Source organism: Myotis brandtii, unplaced genomic scaffold (assembly GCF_000412655.1).
Source record: "Myotis brandtii unplaced genomic scaffold, ASM41265v1 scaffold43, whole genome shotgun sequence".
NCBI lineage: Eukaryota > Metazoa > Chordata > Mammalia > Chiroptera > Vespertilionidae > Myotis > Myotis brandtii.
In genome coordinates, this window is record NW_005366455.1 from 3,769,208 (window position 1) to 3,784,544 (window position 15,337).

Genomic DNA, 15,337 nt, shown 5'->3' on the forward strand with positions numbered 1-15,337 from the left:
GTTAATAATTCCATTAATATTTATTTATATAATTTATTTAAAATCTGTATAGTATCAAAGAGGAATTGAAGTGGCTTGCATTAATAATTACATTGAAAATATCTGCCAAGTTTTCAACAAGTTGCTAATGTTGACACACTCATATTTTTCCATTAACAGAATCCAGAGCTCAGAGATTTCTTTTTTTTGCATAAAGGATAGCCCAAACCTTAATGAATAGTGTTTGTAATTTATTCACATTTCTTTGTGTGTAATGCAAATTAGCTTTAAGTAAATTGACTGTGGAGAAAGACAATTTCTAGTTAGAAAACAGGTTATCTTATATAATAAAAGGGTAATATGCAAATTGACCGAATGGCGGAACAACTGGTCGCTATGACGCGCACTGACCACCAGGGGACAGACACTCAATGCAGGACCTGCCCCCTGGTGGTCAATGTGCTCCCACAGGGGGAGTGCCACTCAGCCAGAAGCCGGGCTCACGGCTGGCGAGCGCAGCAGTTGTGGTGGGAGCCTCTCCTGCCTCTGCGGCAGTGCTAAGGATGTCCATCAGTCAGACATCCCCTGAGGGCCAAACTGTGAGAAGGCGCAGGCAGGGCTGAGGGACCCCCTTCCCCACCCAGTGCATGAATTTCATGCACCAGGCCTCTAGTTTACTATAAGTTTGCTTGTAAACCTGGTTCTTTTTTTTTTTTAAATATATTTTATTGATTTTTTACAGAGAGGAAGGGAGAGAGATAGATAGTTAGAAACATCGATGGGAGAGAAACATCGATCAGCTGCCTCCTGCACATCTCCCACTGGGGATGTGCCTGAAACCCAGGTACATGCCCTTGACCGGAATGGAACCTGGGACCTTTCAGTCCGCAGGCCGACGCTCTATCCACTGAGCCAAACCGGTTTCGGCAAGTAAACCTGGTTCTTGCAACTTGAACTTTTTTCTTCTCTCAAAAAAATGATGTGTACAATTACACAATGGACTACTATGCAGGCAGTAAAAATTAAGGATCTCTTACCCTTTGAGAAAGCATGGAGGGACCTGGAGAGTATAATGCTAAGTGAAATAAGCCAGTCAGAGAAAGACAAATATCACATGATCTTACTCATATGTGAAATCTAATGAACAAAATAAATGGATGAACAAAAACGATCCAGAGACATAGAAGCATGGAACAGACTGACAGATCTCAGAGGGAAGGGGAAGGAAGGGCAGGAAGAGATTAATCAAAGAACTTATATGCATATATGCACAACCCATGGACACAGACAATAGTGTGTGAAGGCCTGGGGGGTGGGGAAGAAGGGACTATCTGTAATACTTTCAACAATAAAGATAAATTTAAAAAAAGAAAAGAAACTGGTAAATTGAGCCTAGGTTTCACGTAGATAACAGATTTGTTTCCTTTACAGTATCTCTAAAATATAATAGTAGGTAATAATTTACATTCTACTGGATGGGCTATATATAAGAATGGTCTATGGGGAAAATACACCCAAACTTCCAATTTAGGAGAGGACGAACCCATTTCCTTTTCAGCTGGCTATGGAAGTAAAGTCTCTTATGGTACCCACAGCCCTGATGGCGTCAGGAGTGGGTTAGAGGAAGGGTTCCAAATGTGCCTATTAACTACTCTGGCAACAAACATCACAACAGCTGGAGATAAAAAAAAAAAGTGGGCACAAGAAAGATATCTGTTGGCAACTGGCTAGCTCTACATTTACTTAGGAGAAGGCACTCTACCTCAAATGCTCCCAAGGCATTCTGAAATGTGAAACAGACACTCAGAGGCAGACTCCTACTGCCCATTCATAGAGTACACAGATCAATCATAATTCAGGCACTGTCTGTATTGAGTGTCCTGCCAAGATTTGATGCACAGAAATTCAGAAAAGAGTATTTTGCATTAGGAAGAGATCTAAGAGACCATTTAATTCAATCCCCTCATTTTATAGACAAGGAGACTCTTCTCCTTACTTACTGTCAAATTACTTTTTCTTTTGATAATTTAACTTTAGTGTTTATTAGTTTATCACTAACTACACAATCCAACTTCTACTCCTAGTCTCCAATCCAGACTGTGGGTGTTGTCGACATAAGAAACTTCCCATAGAGAATGTTTAAGAGCTTATTTGCGTCATGGCCAGTCCTCACAACCACCAGCCTGAGGGCCAATCCCTCCCATTGATGTACCAACACAAGATACTCAAAGTGATGAAAAATGAATAAGAAAACAAGACTTAATTATATGCAGAATCTAAAGAGCAAAATAAACGAACAAAACAAAAACAAACTCATAGAGAAAGAGAATGTTTTAATGGCTGCCACATGGAAGCGGGTGAGGAGAGAGGTGACAAATGGGAAGGGATTATGATGTACAAATTGCCAGTTATAGAAAGTCACGGTGAAGGCATAAGGAATATAAAGTACAACATAAGGAATATGGTCACTAGTACTGTAGTAACTTCGTATGGTGTCAGATGGATATTAGTGTTATCAGGGTGACTTTGTAGGTTATATAAATTTCTAATCACTATGTTGTATGCCTGAAAGTAATATAATATTGTATGTCAACTGTAATAAAAAATATTTTAAAAAAGAGAATGAGGCAGAAGTGACATTGTGCAACTTGCCCTTGAGAGCCCTTGCATCTCATGCTTTTGCTGTCTTGAGAATGTCGGGTAACGAAGCAGGACCAGCCTTCTGGAAGATAAGGAATCACATGAAGGGGAACCAATGTGCCCCACCCAAGAGCTAGTGACAACTGACAGCCACACCAGGGAGGTAAGCTGCATGAATAAGCCCAGACACCGAACTTGTAAACAGGTAACTTATGAACACAGGTCATCCAATGGATCTTAAATTTACATTTGCTGGCATTTCTATATTAGCCCTAGACATGGTCCTGTTACGGACTTGTAAATTTTGCCCAAGTGATGGTGTAAGTTGCCAACATTATCAGCACTTTAACTAAACTGTTTCTTTCCTCTATGCTCCCTTTTCCTCAGTTTTCCTTCATCTTGCCTCATGCTTTTCCATATCCCTAGAAGTGTTTTCTCACTTTGCTTCTTTGAATCCATCCACAGCCCAGAGTCAACACAAATGAAATATTTCATAATTTTAAGGCCCTTATGGATTTCTTTTAAAAAATATTTGTATTTATTGATTTGAGAGAGAAACATTGATTTGTTGTTCCACTTATTTATGTATTCATTGGTTGATTCTTGTATGTGTTCTGACTAGGAATAGAATCTGCAACCTTGGTGTATCAGGACAATGCTCTAATCAATTGAGCTATCTGGTTAGCACCTGGATTTCTTCTTCTTTTTTAAAAAAATATTTTATTGATTTTTTACAGAGAGGAATGGAGAGGGATAGAGAGTTAGAAACATCGATCAGCTGCCTCCTGCACACTCCCCACTGGGGATGTGCCCGCAACCAAGGTACATGCCCTTGACCGGAATCGAACCTGGGACCCTTGAGTCCGCAGGCCGACACTCTATCTGCTGAAAATTGAGCTATCTGGTTAGCACCTGGATTTCTTCTTTTTTTAGTGAACTTCTAGTTCACTATTAACCTCCTCGATTTCTTCTTTTTTTTTAGTGAACTTCTAGTTCACTATTAACCTCCTCTCAGCTTTTTCCTTAAATTTGTGTACTATTTCCCTCCTATCAGCTTTCCCCTCAGATGATAGGCACTATGTCATATTCTTACCTGGTTTCTCTGATGGCACTTAGCAAATGTCTACAAGTTCCTGACTTAATACATCTTAAAATACACACTTTATGGTACAGCATCTAGCACAAATAAATGTTCAGTCAGCATTTGATCAGCTAAACTGGAAATAGTAGGTGTTCGGTAAATATTTGTTGAACAATCAGGTCTTGTTATCGTCAGTGAGGACCCAGAACTAAAGGGACATGGAGGCCCAAGAAGACAGTTCTCCTGAACATCAGCCTCTCTCTGAGAATCATGGGAGAGAAGCATTCATCTCCAGGATGGAGGGCAAGCAAGTCACAGGTATGATATACTGGTTGGGTGTTTTTGTGCTTTTCCATTTGGGGTTTCTTTGCTTGTTTCTGTGTGTGTTCTCCCTTAAGTGGGAAGTCAAGGGTCTGTAGATGAAATATGTAGCTGCTGAGAAGCAGAGAAGGGAGGGGTGAGCTCCCTGTGTCAGGCTGAAAGCTGTAACTCACCTGCAGGGTTTAGTCAAGGCCCACAGTTCCATAAATCAACAGCCATCAGCTCCAATACATGGAGGAGCAAAAGTAGGTTTATAGTTGTTCGTATGAAAAAGAATACAAATATTAATAAATAATAATACAAGAATAAAGTGTGTTTCTTGTACTCACAACTATAAGCATACTTTTGCCCGACCCTGATTTAGGCAATAATGACTACCACAGGCTTTGTTGTTCTTGGGGATATTTTTGCCATTCTATTACCATCTTCATCTACCACGTGGCATTTCAATGTAATTTACATAATGTTCTATTACCTTCCTCTTCATCACCATCCAACATCTTAATGTAATGTAGAAATAAATATATTCTGCAATTGGTAAATATCATATTGAGTGTTAGTCTTTTCTAAAAAGGCAGAATGGCAGGTCAGAAGCAAGAAAGAGAAGGAGAGAGGAAGGAAAAGGAGAGAAAGAGGAAATAGACGAAAACTGAAACTACATTTCAAGCTGTTAAACAATGCTTCCTTAGATCCCAAGCCTATAAAAATGCAAAGAATTAATTAAGGCAAGACTAGTGATAAAAGTCCTTCATATAACTCAATAAGTGGTCAGGAAACATAATTGAACTCGTCTGTAATCGAATATCCTGCCATCCAGTGGATTTAAGGAAGAGTAAACTTAAAGAGACATAACAATATTAAATGTCTTTTGTCTTTTTAGCATTCCTGATAAAGCAGTCTTTATTGGAAAGAGAACCAGGCTGTGGATGGGCTTCCATGAGGCAGCCACAGGAACGGAATAGTCTGTGATTTGTACTTGGGCATCTTAATTTAAATAATTACAATATCTTAAGTAAAAATGAATCTTAACTCCTTCCGTGTTTTATTATATCTGACAAGTTCAGTAAAAGGGCACCTACTTACTGGTGCATTATGCGTCATATGCTCTGCACACTCATTAAAAATAACGAGAGCATACTTAAAAGTCCTTGCCCAGAGAATCTTTGGTGAGGGAGCATGGGAAGAGGTAAGTGGCAACAGATTGTTATTTAAGTGTCTATCTCTGTTTTATCAGCCCTCAGGAAAAAAATAAAGGCGCATGATTAAGCTGATATTCTTTAATGATAAAGATCACACATTTTCCTGAGAAACAGGCGGATGAAACATGCTCAGACCTCTAAGTGTACTTTCAAAATCAAGTGGACTGTCGTGGCAGCTCCACATGTGTGGTATTTACTTTGATAACAGCTGGAAAAGTCAACCACAATCAATTAAGGCGGTACTTTCTTCCCTTTAATCTTTAAACATCCTTTACAAAATGAATGCGTTTCCTTATCTTACACCAAATGTACCTTAGCAAATGCACAGATCACAGGCACAGAGGTAATTAAGCAAATCAAGGTCTTCCCCCGAGTTTTGTAACCACCTTCTTATCCAGCTGCTACGTATCAACAGCTGGCATGAATTACTGGTAACATGTGGCTAACTGAATAATAAGAAGGATGGAGTGTGTGGTTGGTCACACTCTTACTTTTCCCTAGCTGTTTAAACATGTATATTTGAAAACTTCTTGTGTGTTTTTTTCAGCCTTCAGAAGCCTAATAATGGCCACAGTGGCCACTAATAAGACATATTTCTTGTGCCATGAGACTATGGCTGTCTCTCAGGGCTCTTCGGTCTTACTGTAACTTTGTAGGAGAATGTAATTAGGCCCCGATCCTCTGAAATGTCAAGAGAGCTTCGCTTTAGCATGGAGCGCTCCTCCTTCCACCACCTTCCACCCTCCAACAAAACCAGGCTTGTGATAAAGGCCATTAAGTATTTTCCTTCTGACACCTGGAAGCCATACAACCAGGCAAAGCGGCCAGCACTTCCTCCATCTGTTTTAATAATGCTGGACCAGAGCATTTATCATCATCCATTTTACCAAGACTAGATTTTGCTGACAAGGCTTCAGTAAAATTCTTTCAGGTATAAGTACTTCCCAGGGAGTAGCAAATGACTATTAATCCCTCAGCCTTGTGGGTTATTGAACGCATTCAAAAAACTGGCAGAGATTGAGGACCTAGAATCCCCGTGCACAGCACAAGTGAGAGCAGGCACGATGCTTATCTCAGTGAGGTGGAAGTCTTACTTAGGAATGTTTCTGATTTTGATAAACAATGTACGTTTTGAAAAGGGCCAATACCTCCGTGCCCCATCTGTCCTATCTAAAAAAACAGACAAAATAAATGAAATAAATGGGAACTAAGCATAGTTGCTTTGTGATAGAAAATGAGGCTCACTTTCTTAGGAGCTTTATATAATCTTTGCCATGAGTTCAACCACAGTATGTGGGGGATGGTAGGGTATGGTTCATGTAAGAGGCCAATAGAACATCTCTTACTTTCTAGCATCCCATGTTGGAGATAAAGGGGGAGGGAGAAGGGAATTTGGTGTGACTGCAGACAAACAGCAATAACACAATCTTTTAAGCTTCCCTATAAAGACCTCCCTCTGGTAAGTGTCTAAATCTACAAGTTACAAGGTGGCATGTAACACATTTGGAGCACAATCAAATTGAGTGTGAAAATTTTAAAGCACAATTGAATGGGCCTGAAAAAGTCAAGTACAATTGAGTTTGCCTAAATGAATCAGGTGTAATTGAGTTGAGTAACTGGATTGTGCTCAGCATTGGCCCTTGGCCAAAATGAAGGCATGTGGCCTAAGAGACACGGGGCTTAAACTTCTCACAGCCAATTTTTCACAGAGAAGACATTGTTTGCAGACTATAGAACAGTGGTTCTCAACCTTCTGGCCCTTTAAATACAGTTCCTCATGTTGTGACCCAACCATAAAATTATTTTTGTTGCTACTTCATAACTGTAATGTTGCTACTGTTATGAATCGTAATGTAAATATCTGATATGCAGGATGGTCTTAGGCGACCCCTGTGAAAGGGTTGTTCGACCGCCAAAGGGGTCGCGACCCACAGGTTGAGAACCACTGCTATAGGAAGATAACGTTGAAAATGTGATTACTGAAGCTAGTCAACTAGTCACTGAGTTACCCTGTAGTCCTTATGCTGTTATAATGGAACCACTATTCCAATGCTTCTCAACCTTGAGTGAGCTCAGAATAATCTGGAGGGCTTGTTAAAATAACTCTTTGAGCCCCACCCTTAGAATTTTCCATTTCTTTGCTCAGTAGGGAGCCTGAGAATTTGCATGTGTATGAAGGTCCCAGGTGATACTGTACTGCTGGTCTAAGACCACACTTTGAGAACCGCTGTTCTCACAAGTTATTGTAGCCAAAGATTGAAGCATTAAAAATACTTTTAATACTTTAAAATACCTCTAATATTTTTAAATGTGAGGGAATAATACTTTCCTATATCTTTACAAGTAGACTGTACTAGATTATGCAAATGTTCTGATAATTTAAACTGTCTAAATTGTCATTTATATTCAATATTAACTATCCATACTCTCTCTGTCATGTGTTGCTGTAATTAAAGATTGCTAATGCCCTGGAATCTGAGAAAATCTGTATATATTCTTATTTGGTTTAAATGGATAATGTGTTAGATAAAGGTTAGGTATGGGTTAGGGGTAATAGGCCCTTTAGCAATACCATTTTTAGTCTTCTGTCATCTGCTTTAACAATGCAGAGATTTCATTTATTCAGTCAATAAATATTTACTGAGCATATAGCATGCACCAGGCACAGGAAATAACAGGAGTTAACATTATTTGAGATTTACCATGTGTTAGCATCTATGCTCGGTTAATTCTCACAATTATGTGTTGTTATTATCACTTGACAGGTAAGGAAACTGAGGCACTGAGAGGTGAATAGGATAGGAAATCAGGGATTCACATTCAGAATCCCTGAAACCCCCAAACCTGGGCTCTTAACTGCTACTTCTCTATAGTTTTTAAGGTCTACATGAGGAAATTTAGCAATGAGCGATTCAGGGGCATGAGGAGGGGAGGCCTGAATATGAATGGAAAACAAAATGAGGCTCCATAACCAACACCTGGGCTCTCAAGAAAGCTGTGACCAAGGAAGGGACCTGTGGGTAGATATCTTAAGAAGCTGTGAGGTGCCCTGGCCGGTTTGGCTCAGTGGATAGAGCGTCAGCCGGCGGACTAAAGAAACTGTGAGGTGAAAGGGAAGCGAAGGGGTGTCCTAGACAGGGGGGAGGCTCATAGCAAATGTTTGGCAAGGAGAGGGCCCTGGTAACATTTAAACTGGTGAGAAGAGTTTGGGATGGCTAGAGAGCAGGGAGAAAGAAAATGTGCTGACAATCCCAGGGTCATAGACCAGAGTGAAATCCATGAAAGGAATACAATTCTAGGAGAGAATAACTGTTTTTTCCAACAAACCAACCTATACATCTCTTAATGCTATCCCTAAACATCCAAAGTCAAAACTTTAGAATTATTGATATTTCTTACTCCATCACCCTAACATCTATCAAATGCCCAAACTAAAGTTCTCTACCTTCATTTCTCTCTCAATCACCAATGGGTGGGAAACCCTAACTGCACACTTAGTGTTCCTCATTCAGATGAGCAATGATGATAACAATAACATTTGTTGAATCCCATTCTGTGTCCTATTCTAAGTACTTTACATGCATCTCATTTAATGCAGAGTCTCTTAAGTTGACAATAGTCCGATCCTCATATTAGGGATGAGAAATGGGGGCTCAAGGGGGTATCTTAGGCCATTCAGCCAATCAGTAGATGGGAATCAAACAGGCAATCTTTTGATGCCCAAACAACTGAGCAACACCGGCCAGGGCAAAGTCTGTTGTGTTTTTGAAGGTGTCCTTGGTTCCCAACTTTGAATAACTGAAACACGTTATTTGCCCAATTTCATCAACTCATCACTTTTCTTTTCTTTATGGGCTAGAAGCTCCCTTAGGACAGAAACACATCTTATTCACCTCTGGAGTTCATGTTGCAGAGCCTTGACTGGATTAAACACAAATTGGTTGACTGGAAAAACAGTAAGAAGGAAATGGAAATTATTATAGTGGAAAGCAGAAATGGAAACTATATCTCAGCATTAGAACTGTGTTACTAGAAGAATTCAAAAAATATAGCAGTGCATCTTGATTTTTGTATAATAATTTAAATTTCAAAACATAACCCAGGGACTTTGGTTTACATAGAAAAATCATTCTAAAATCATTCCTTAATTTCTGCTACTTATCCACAGTAGCTGCTATCATATTCACTCTTCCTTAAGTACCTTGGTTAATTAAGCATGGAATCATTTGAATCCAATAGCCAAAGGGAGTACAATAATATATCAGTTAAATGAGGTTCATCTAAAATTTCAAACAAAATTTCTTGCATGATTTATGATGTTCAATAATTTGACATTTGAAGATGTGAATTTTTCACTTAAGAGGATAGAGAAAACCAGGAAGGAATTGGGTCCACATATTATTGCCTGAGGTGGTCGCAGGGACTGGTGCACAGGAAGTGTTGAAATACTCTAAGCACAGCAGCTATGAAGGGAGCCTCCACACCTGTGTGCATCACTTTTTTTTTTTTTCTCAGCAAGAGCACTATTCCTAAGTGAAGGTCAAATCAGCATGACAAACATGGCTGACTTCTGGATCTCAATCCTGCCAGGCAGGAGCAACTTGCTTCTTTGAAATAAAGTCAATCCCACTCGCAGAGACTGTCATTTAATAGCAGGCACACTTGGCAGGTAGAAATTATAAATACATTTGAAATTTTCTCAGTGGGTTTTACCCACCAGGGATTGCTGTGATTTTCAGGATAATTTAAAGATAAGGCAGTAGGTCAGAATAGGAAACGTTAAAGAGGTTAACAAAGAAATGGCAGAATATTCCTTTTTCCTCAAGAAATGAAAGAAGACATATACATACACACACACATACAGGCACACACAGGACAGATAACACAGTGTCGCTCTTTCTCTCTCTGAAGCTCTTAAAAAATAATAAAGGCATGAGATAAAGATAAAACCTTCAGTTTTTCAGAATCTTTCCTAAATGGAAAGATGGCTTCATCCCACACTTTGCATGAACATTAAAAAAAATATATATATGGTCTCGGGATGGAAAAGAACTTGTAGACCAGTCTGTCACTGAACAGACCAAACAAACCACCGATTAAGTAGCATAGTTTTCATTTCAAGTGCAGACGCAGACATAGCAGTCTCCCCCTCCGATTCTATTACCAACACTAATCTCCAAGTTCCTTCTGCAAAAACGTTCCTTATGTGAACACCTCTTTAATAAACTCCCACCCTGTCAGGGGGCAAGGAGATCAAAGGATCTTTGGGGCTGAGATTCTGGAAGGATTATCTCGGACACACAGTTCTTTTGGTAAAGATACCAGGAAGAGCTAAGTAGTTGTAATGTTATTACATAAATTCCTCTCATTTGATTTTGAACCCAGCTTGCCACGAATGGAAAGAAGGTTGGCTATATGTGCTGCTAAATTTGTGATACTAACCAACGGCTCTGGAAGGAGGACATGGCCCAGCCAACGTATGAGTTCAGCACACATCTCTTATGTGGCAGGCGGGAGAAATGACCAGGAAATGGATGCCAAGGCCTTTTGGTGTGACAGAGGGTCACATCCGAGAGGCCATCCTATATTGGGGCTTCCTGTATCGCTGCTGACCACACAGTCCCCTGACTGTACGTGTTAAGACTTGACAATAAACTAGTGATAACAAGGAAACAAGGAAGATTTAACTGTCAGAAAACAGGCAGAGCTGTGCTGCTGAAAGGGGAACAAGCTTCTGAAATAGCAAGGCTTCACAAAAGGGAGGGGACAGCTTCTCAGAAAAGAAAACAATCAACACAGTTTGTTGTCTTTAAAGGAGATAGAACAAGACAAAAGCAGGAAGTGCTGTCCTTCCTTCACCCTGCCACATTTTCAATGGAAAGTCAAGTGTGCACATCAATCACAAGAAGGGAGAAGAGGCCAAAGCGATACCATCTTCAATTTTTTTTGAAGAAAAATACAAAGATCTATCACAAGGAACAGTGTTCCACATTTTGCTCTTTCGACTAGTCCAGTGCATGCCACACTATGAAGTCATTCCCACTGAAACACCCCTGTGCGGGCCAAGCATGACCCCTCTTTAAACTTGCTGCATGGTTCATGCTCCTTAGCACCTGAGGCAGGCCTTCGGGCTGGAAGGAGAATACTATGCCATAGCTCTCCAGAACAAAGATTCCGGGTCCACATTACTTAGGTGCTTCTAAGCCTCAAAGGCCCTTGCTTTGCTGTGGTTACAAAGAATATTGAACATACTTGGATAGTTAGAAGTCAAATATTTTTAAAAGAGTTGAGATGATTTGCCAGGGAATTCTAAGAGGATGGATACTAACCATATGCCCTCCAAATTTTGTATAAAACTAAAAACAATGAGAACAAATAATTTATTTGCACTCAATCTTGTCGTTGCACAATTAATTTAATATGTTCTCTGGTGGGCTCAGGCTATGATGTCACTTTCTGGGATAGAAATCAAATTTTGCTAAATTCTATTAAATGAAAATGAAATAATATATGCAGGCTGTCCTGAATTATGGACTTGGTTGGTTATAAAACTTGTTTGCAATTCTGTATTTTGGATACCAAAATACATTTTAAAATAATAAAAAAAAATCAATGTTTGAAATAGTGGTTAATCCCAGGCAAAACTGCATACGTTTATTTATTCCACAATGAATCTAAAGTATAGTATTATGTTTACAGTGCTACAGAAGTGGTAATGTACAAGAAGAAATAATTATAGCTAACATACATCAATAACTTATAATCGGCCATAAATTAGGCTAAAAGCTTTGCATGTATTATCTCTTTTAATCCTCACAAAAATCTTAGGTACAGATGAGGAAACTGAGCCTCAGAATGATATTGTGACCAGCTCTAGATCACACAGTAAGTGCTGAATACAGACTTTGAGGACAGGGAGCTGAACTCCAGAGATGACACTCAGTGTTAAGTAACTTAGGCTTCTAGCTCCTGCTCATTGTGGGGGCCTGCGCAGGTTACTCAATAACAATGAACCTGTTTTCTCAACTGAAAATTAGAGCTGGACTCACAGATTCTTCCAGCTCCCTTTAGGCTGAAAATTCTATTATTCCATTTGCTACATTCCACATGTAATTGCCTTTGCCTGAAAATGTATTCAGAGTTTCAAACTGGGATAGATTCAACATCCTTTCCCCCTTACCTGGTGGAAGAGGGAGCTTGTAGGAAGAAGGACTTAGGAGTGGGGGGTGGGAATGCTAGAGGACACATGGGGAAGGGCATAGGGACTGTTAGATGGGGAGCCAGGGGCATGTGAGGGTTTGAGTTTCCAGCTGGAGCTCTGTCATTCGTTTCTTTTGCATGCACAGGGGGTGACTGGGAAGTTTCTCTTTCTACATAGGGTTTTGCTCCTTCCAGGACCCTATTCAACAGAACACACAGATAAAACTCCTCTCTTTGTTCTCCTGTCCCTGAAACAAGTACTGCCTAATCCCACTGAGGTTTTCTGAGTTTTTATCCCCAGTAACCAAAGAAGTGGACAGGAAGTGAAGGGCTTCCTGCCATGTCCACATGCAGCCCCCTTTTTGTTGTTTCTTTCCACTTCAACTTTTGTAGCAAAAGACTAAGATGTTGGGATAAATAAAGGATTGAAGGAAAAATCTATCAAATTTTAGGGGGAAAAATTTAGACTCCAAGTTTCTTCAGCATTTCTCTTTAGGAAAGGTAAGGAGCTTCAGCAAGGAGATGAGGTAGAAATTCCAGATTCTGTCTTCCAAAATGCTTGGATATAGAAGAGTCAAGTAGAGGAAAGAAGGTGGGGAGTGCTGTCTTTGTGGCTTATGCCACTAGTTCTTCTTCCTTTTCCTATTTCCCTAGAAGAATGTATAAGATGATGGGAAAGAGAAGGAATAATTGAAAGGAAACTCCGTGCCACATAAATCATGCTGGAAAGGAAGTCCTTTGGCCAGTAATAATGAGCATTAATATATGAGAGAGGTGATTCAGCAAGGCTGTCTATTCAAACATAACTCATGTTTAGGCTCAGAGTACATATCGTAAAGGTTATCCAGTCTGATCACCTTATCAATGTGAGGATTTTTCCTGAGAGCACCTTAGGCAGATGGTGAGGCAGGCTCTGTTCCAATATCCTATATAGCCCATTTCCTTCTTGGACAGCTCCAATAGTTAGAAAGTTCTTGGAACATTATCACTTCCACCTACTTGTTTTGGTGCAAACTCAATAAGGGCAAAAATGAGTTTTATTTTTGCATCCCCAGAACCTCCTATTTAGTGCACAGCAGATGCTCAATAAATTGTTAACTTAATGCAAAAGTAAATTAATGAATATAAACTAAAGAAATAGATTAAGACTACTTTCTAATCTATACAATGACTCTTTACATATCTGATAACAATTATGATGTGTCCTGAACTTTCTCTTTCTCAAGCTAACTACCCTCAATTTCCTCAACTAGCCCTTTGTTGATCTAACTCTGGGGACTTATTATATTACCCATATGTGCTTTTGTAATTTCTTATATAGACTCAAAGGAAATAAAATAAAAACCAAGAGGTAATAAAAAATCCTCTTATCACATCTATTCCTCTTTGTTATTAGCCATAAAAAGTCCTTTGAAGATTCTATATAGCCTTCTCAAATATTTCAATAATAAAATATATAATTTGTGTTCATTGTAAAAAAGTGAGAAAATAAAATTCTCTCATAATTCAAGCTATTCAGGTACATCTCCTTTCAGTTATTTTTAAAAAAGATTTTAAAATGTAATTTGATCATACGACATAGATCATTTTATACCCTGCTCTTTAACTTAACAATATACTATAAACGTTTTCTCATGTTATTATCAATTCTTCACTGAGACTATTTAAAGTTCTTATATTTCCTTAGAAGCTATCCAGTTATTTACCCAACCAATACCTTATGGTTGTACAGAACACAATATATCACTATAATAAATAGGACTTAGGAAAAAAATATATGTCCACGAATTTTCCCCACATAGTTGCTAATCAGTTTAGGAGAGATTATCAGAAGTATAGTTCGAAAGGTCAAAAGGTATACATTTTTAATAAGACTTTTGAAATACTCTCTCTCTAGCTACCTTTCCCAGCCCTCAAGACTAGGTTAAATTCCCTTGTTATATGTTACTGCAGCACTGAGCAGTCTTCTGCATCACCATTTTGAATATCTTATTACATTTGTATTTCCTTTTAGACTACAAACTGCAGTAAGGCAGGGCCATTGACATTTTTGTGATCTGTGTTTTGCATAAGGCCCACCGCATAGCTCATACTCAATGTATATTTTACTCAGCTGGGTATTGTCAAATTGCTTCCTTAAAAGGGTCTTGTGCACCAGTAAGCAACATTTATCCAACTCCTTGCATCAACATCCTAAAACTGAGATACCCTAAGTGCAGCAGTGCACTCTTGGTGTGAAGGAAGCCTGGGGCTTAGATGTCCTCCTTCAGATGTTAGGAGTTTACTGAGTTCAGTAAGCTCTGCCTGAACATTACCAGCTCTCGGGGCAGGAAGGCTCCTTCTTGGCGGGCGATGACCAGAGACGCTGTCTCTCCCTGCTTGGTGCTCCTCAGCATGGCCACCAGCTCTTCCTGAGTTCGGCCAGTGACATCTCTGCCATTCACCTGATGAGGACAATCACAGGAACCACCACGATTACAACACTTGCCATCTCCTTCTATCCTAATTGGTTTTTGAAAGTAAGCAGCAAACAGACTTCCCATGATCCACGAAGATCTGAAGTCATGAGTAGTGAACACATGGGCCCAAACCAACCAGGTTTAAAATAACAATAACACACCAACCATCACTCATTAAGGTGTTGGACAGCCTCAGAGAGTCAGTAATTAATAAGAGCAGTTTCTCCTAAGACTTCACATTCTTATGAGGAGAAAATCAAACTGAAAGATACCAGAGAATGATTCTTTAAGTAAGAAAAAAGTGTATCTCAAATGCTTAGCTGGCACCATTTTCTGCCTCATGCAGGAAGCAGAAATGAACTATTATCACATGGCAAATCCCTCTGGGAACAGGAGTCTTTTGTTAACATTCTATAGCGTTCTCCATGTTTGGAAAATTATAGTCATCAGGTCATCAT

The 15,337-nt window shown here is 39.4% G+C and overlaps 1 protein-coding gene across 1 annotated transcript in view; it reads right to left on the minus strand.

Annotated features, from left to right (window-relative positions):
• The window catches only part of PARD3B (par-3 family cell polarity regulator beta), an 868,889-nt gene that overhangs the window by 406,087 nt on the left and 447,465 nt on the right, over window positions 1–15,337 (minus strand). Inside the window, exon 10 of the mRNA XM_014546096.1 lies at window positions 14,736–14,864. Coding sequence (XP_014401582.1) covers window positions 14,736–14,864 — 129 coding nt within the window. The remainder of the gene's footprint in view (window positions 1–14,735; window positions 14,865–15,337) is intronic.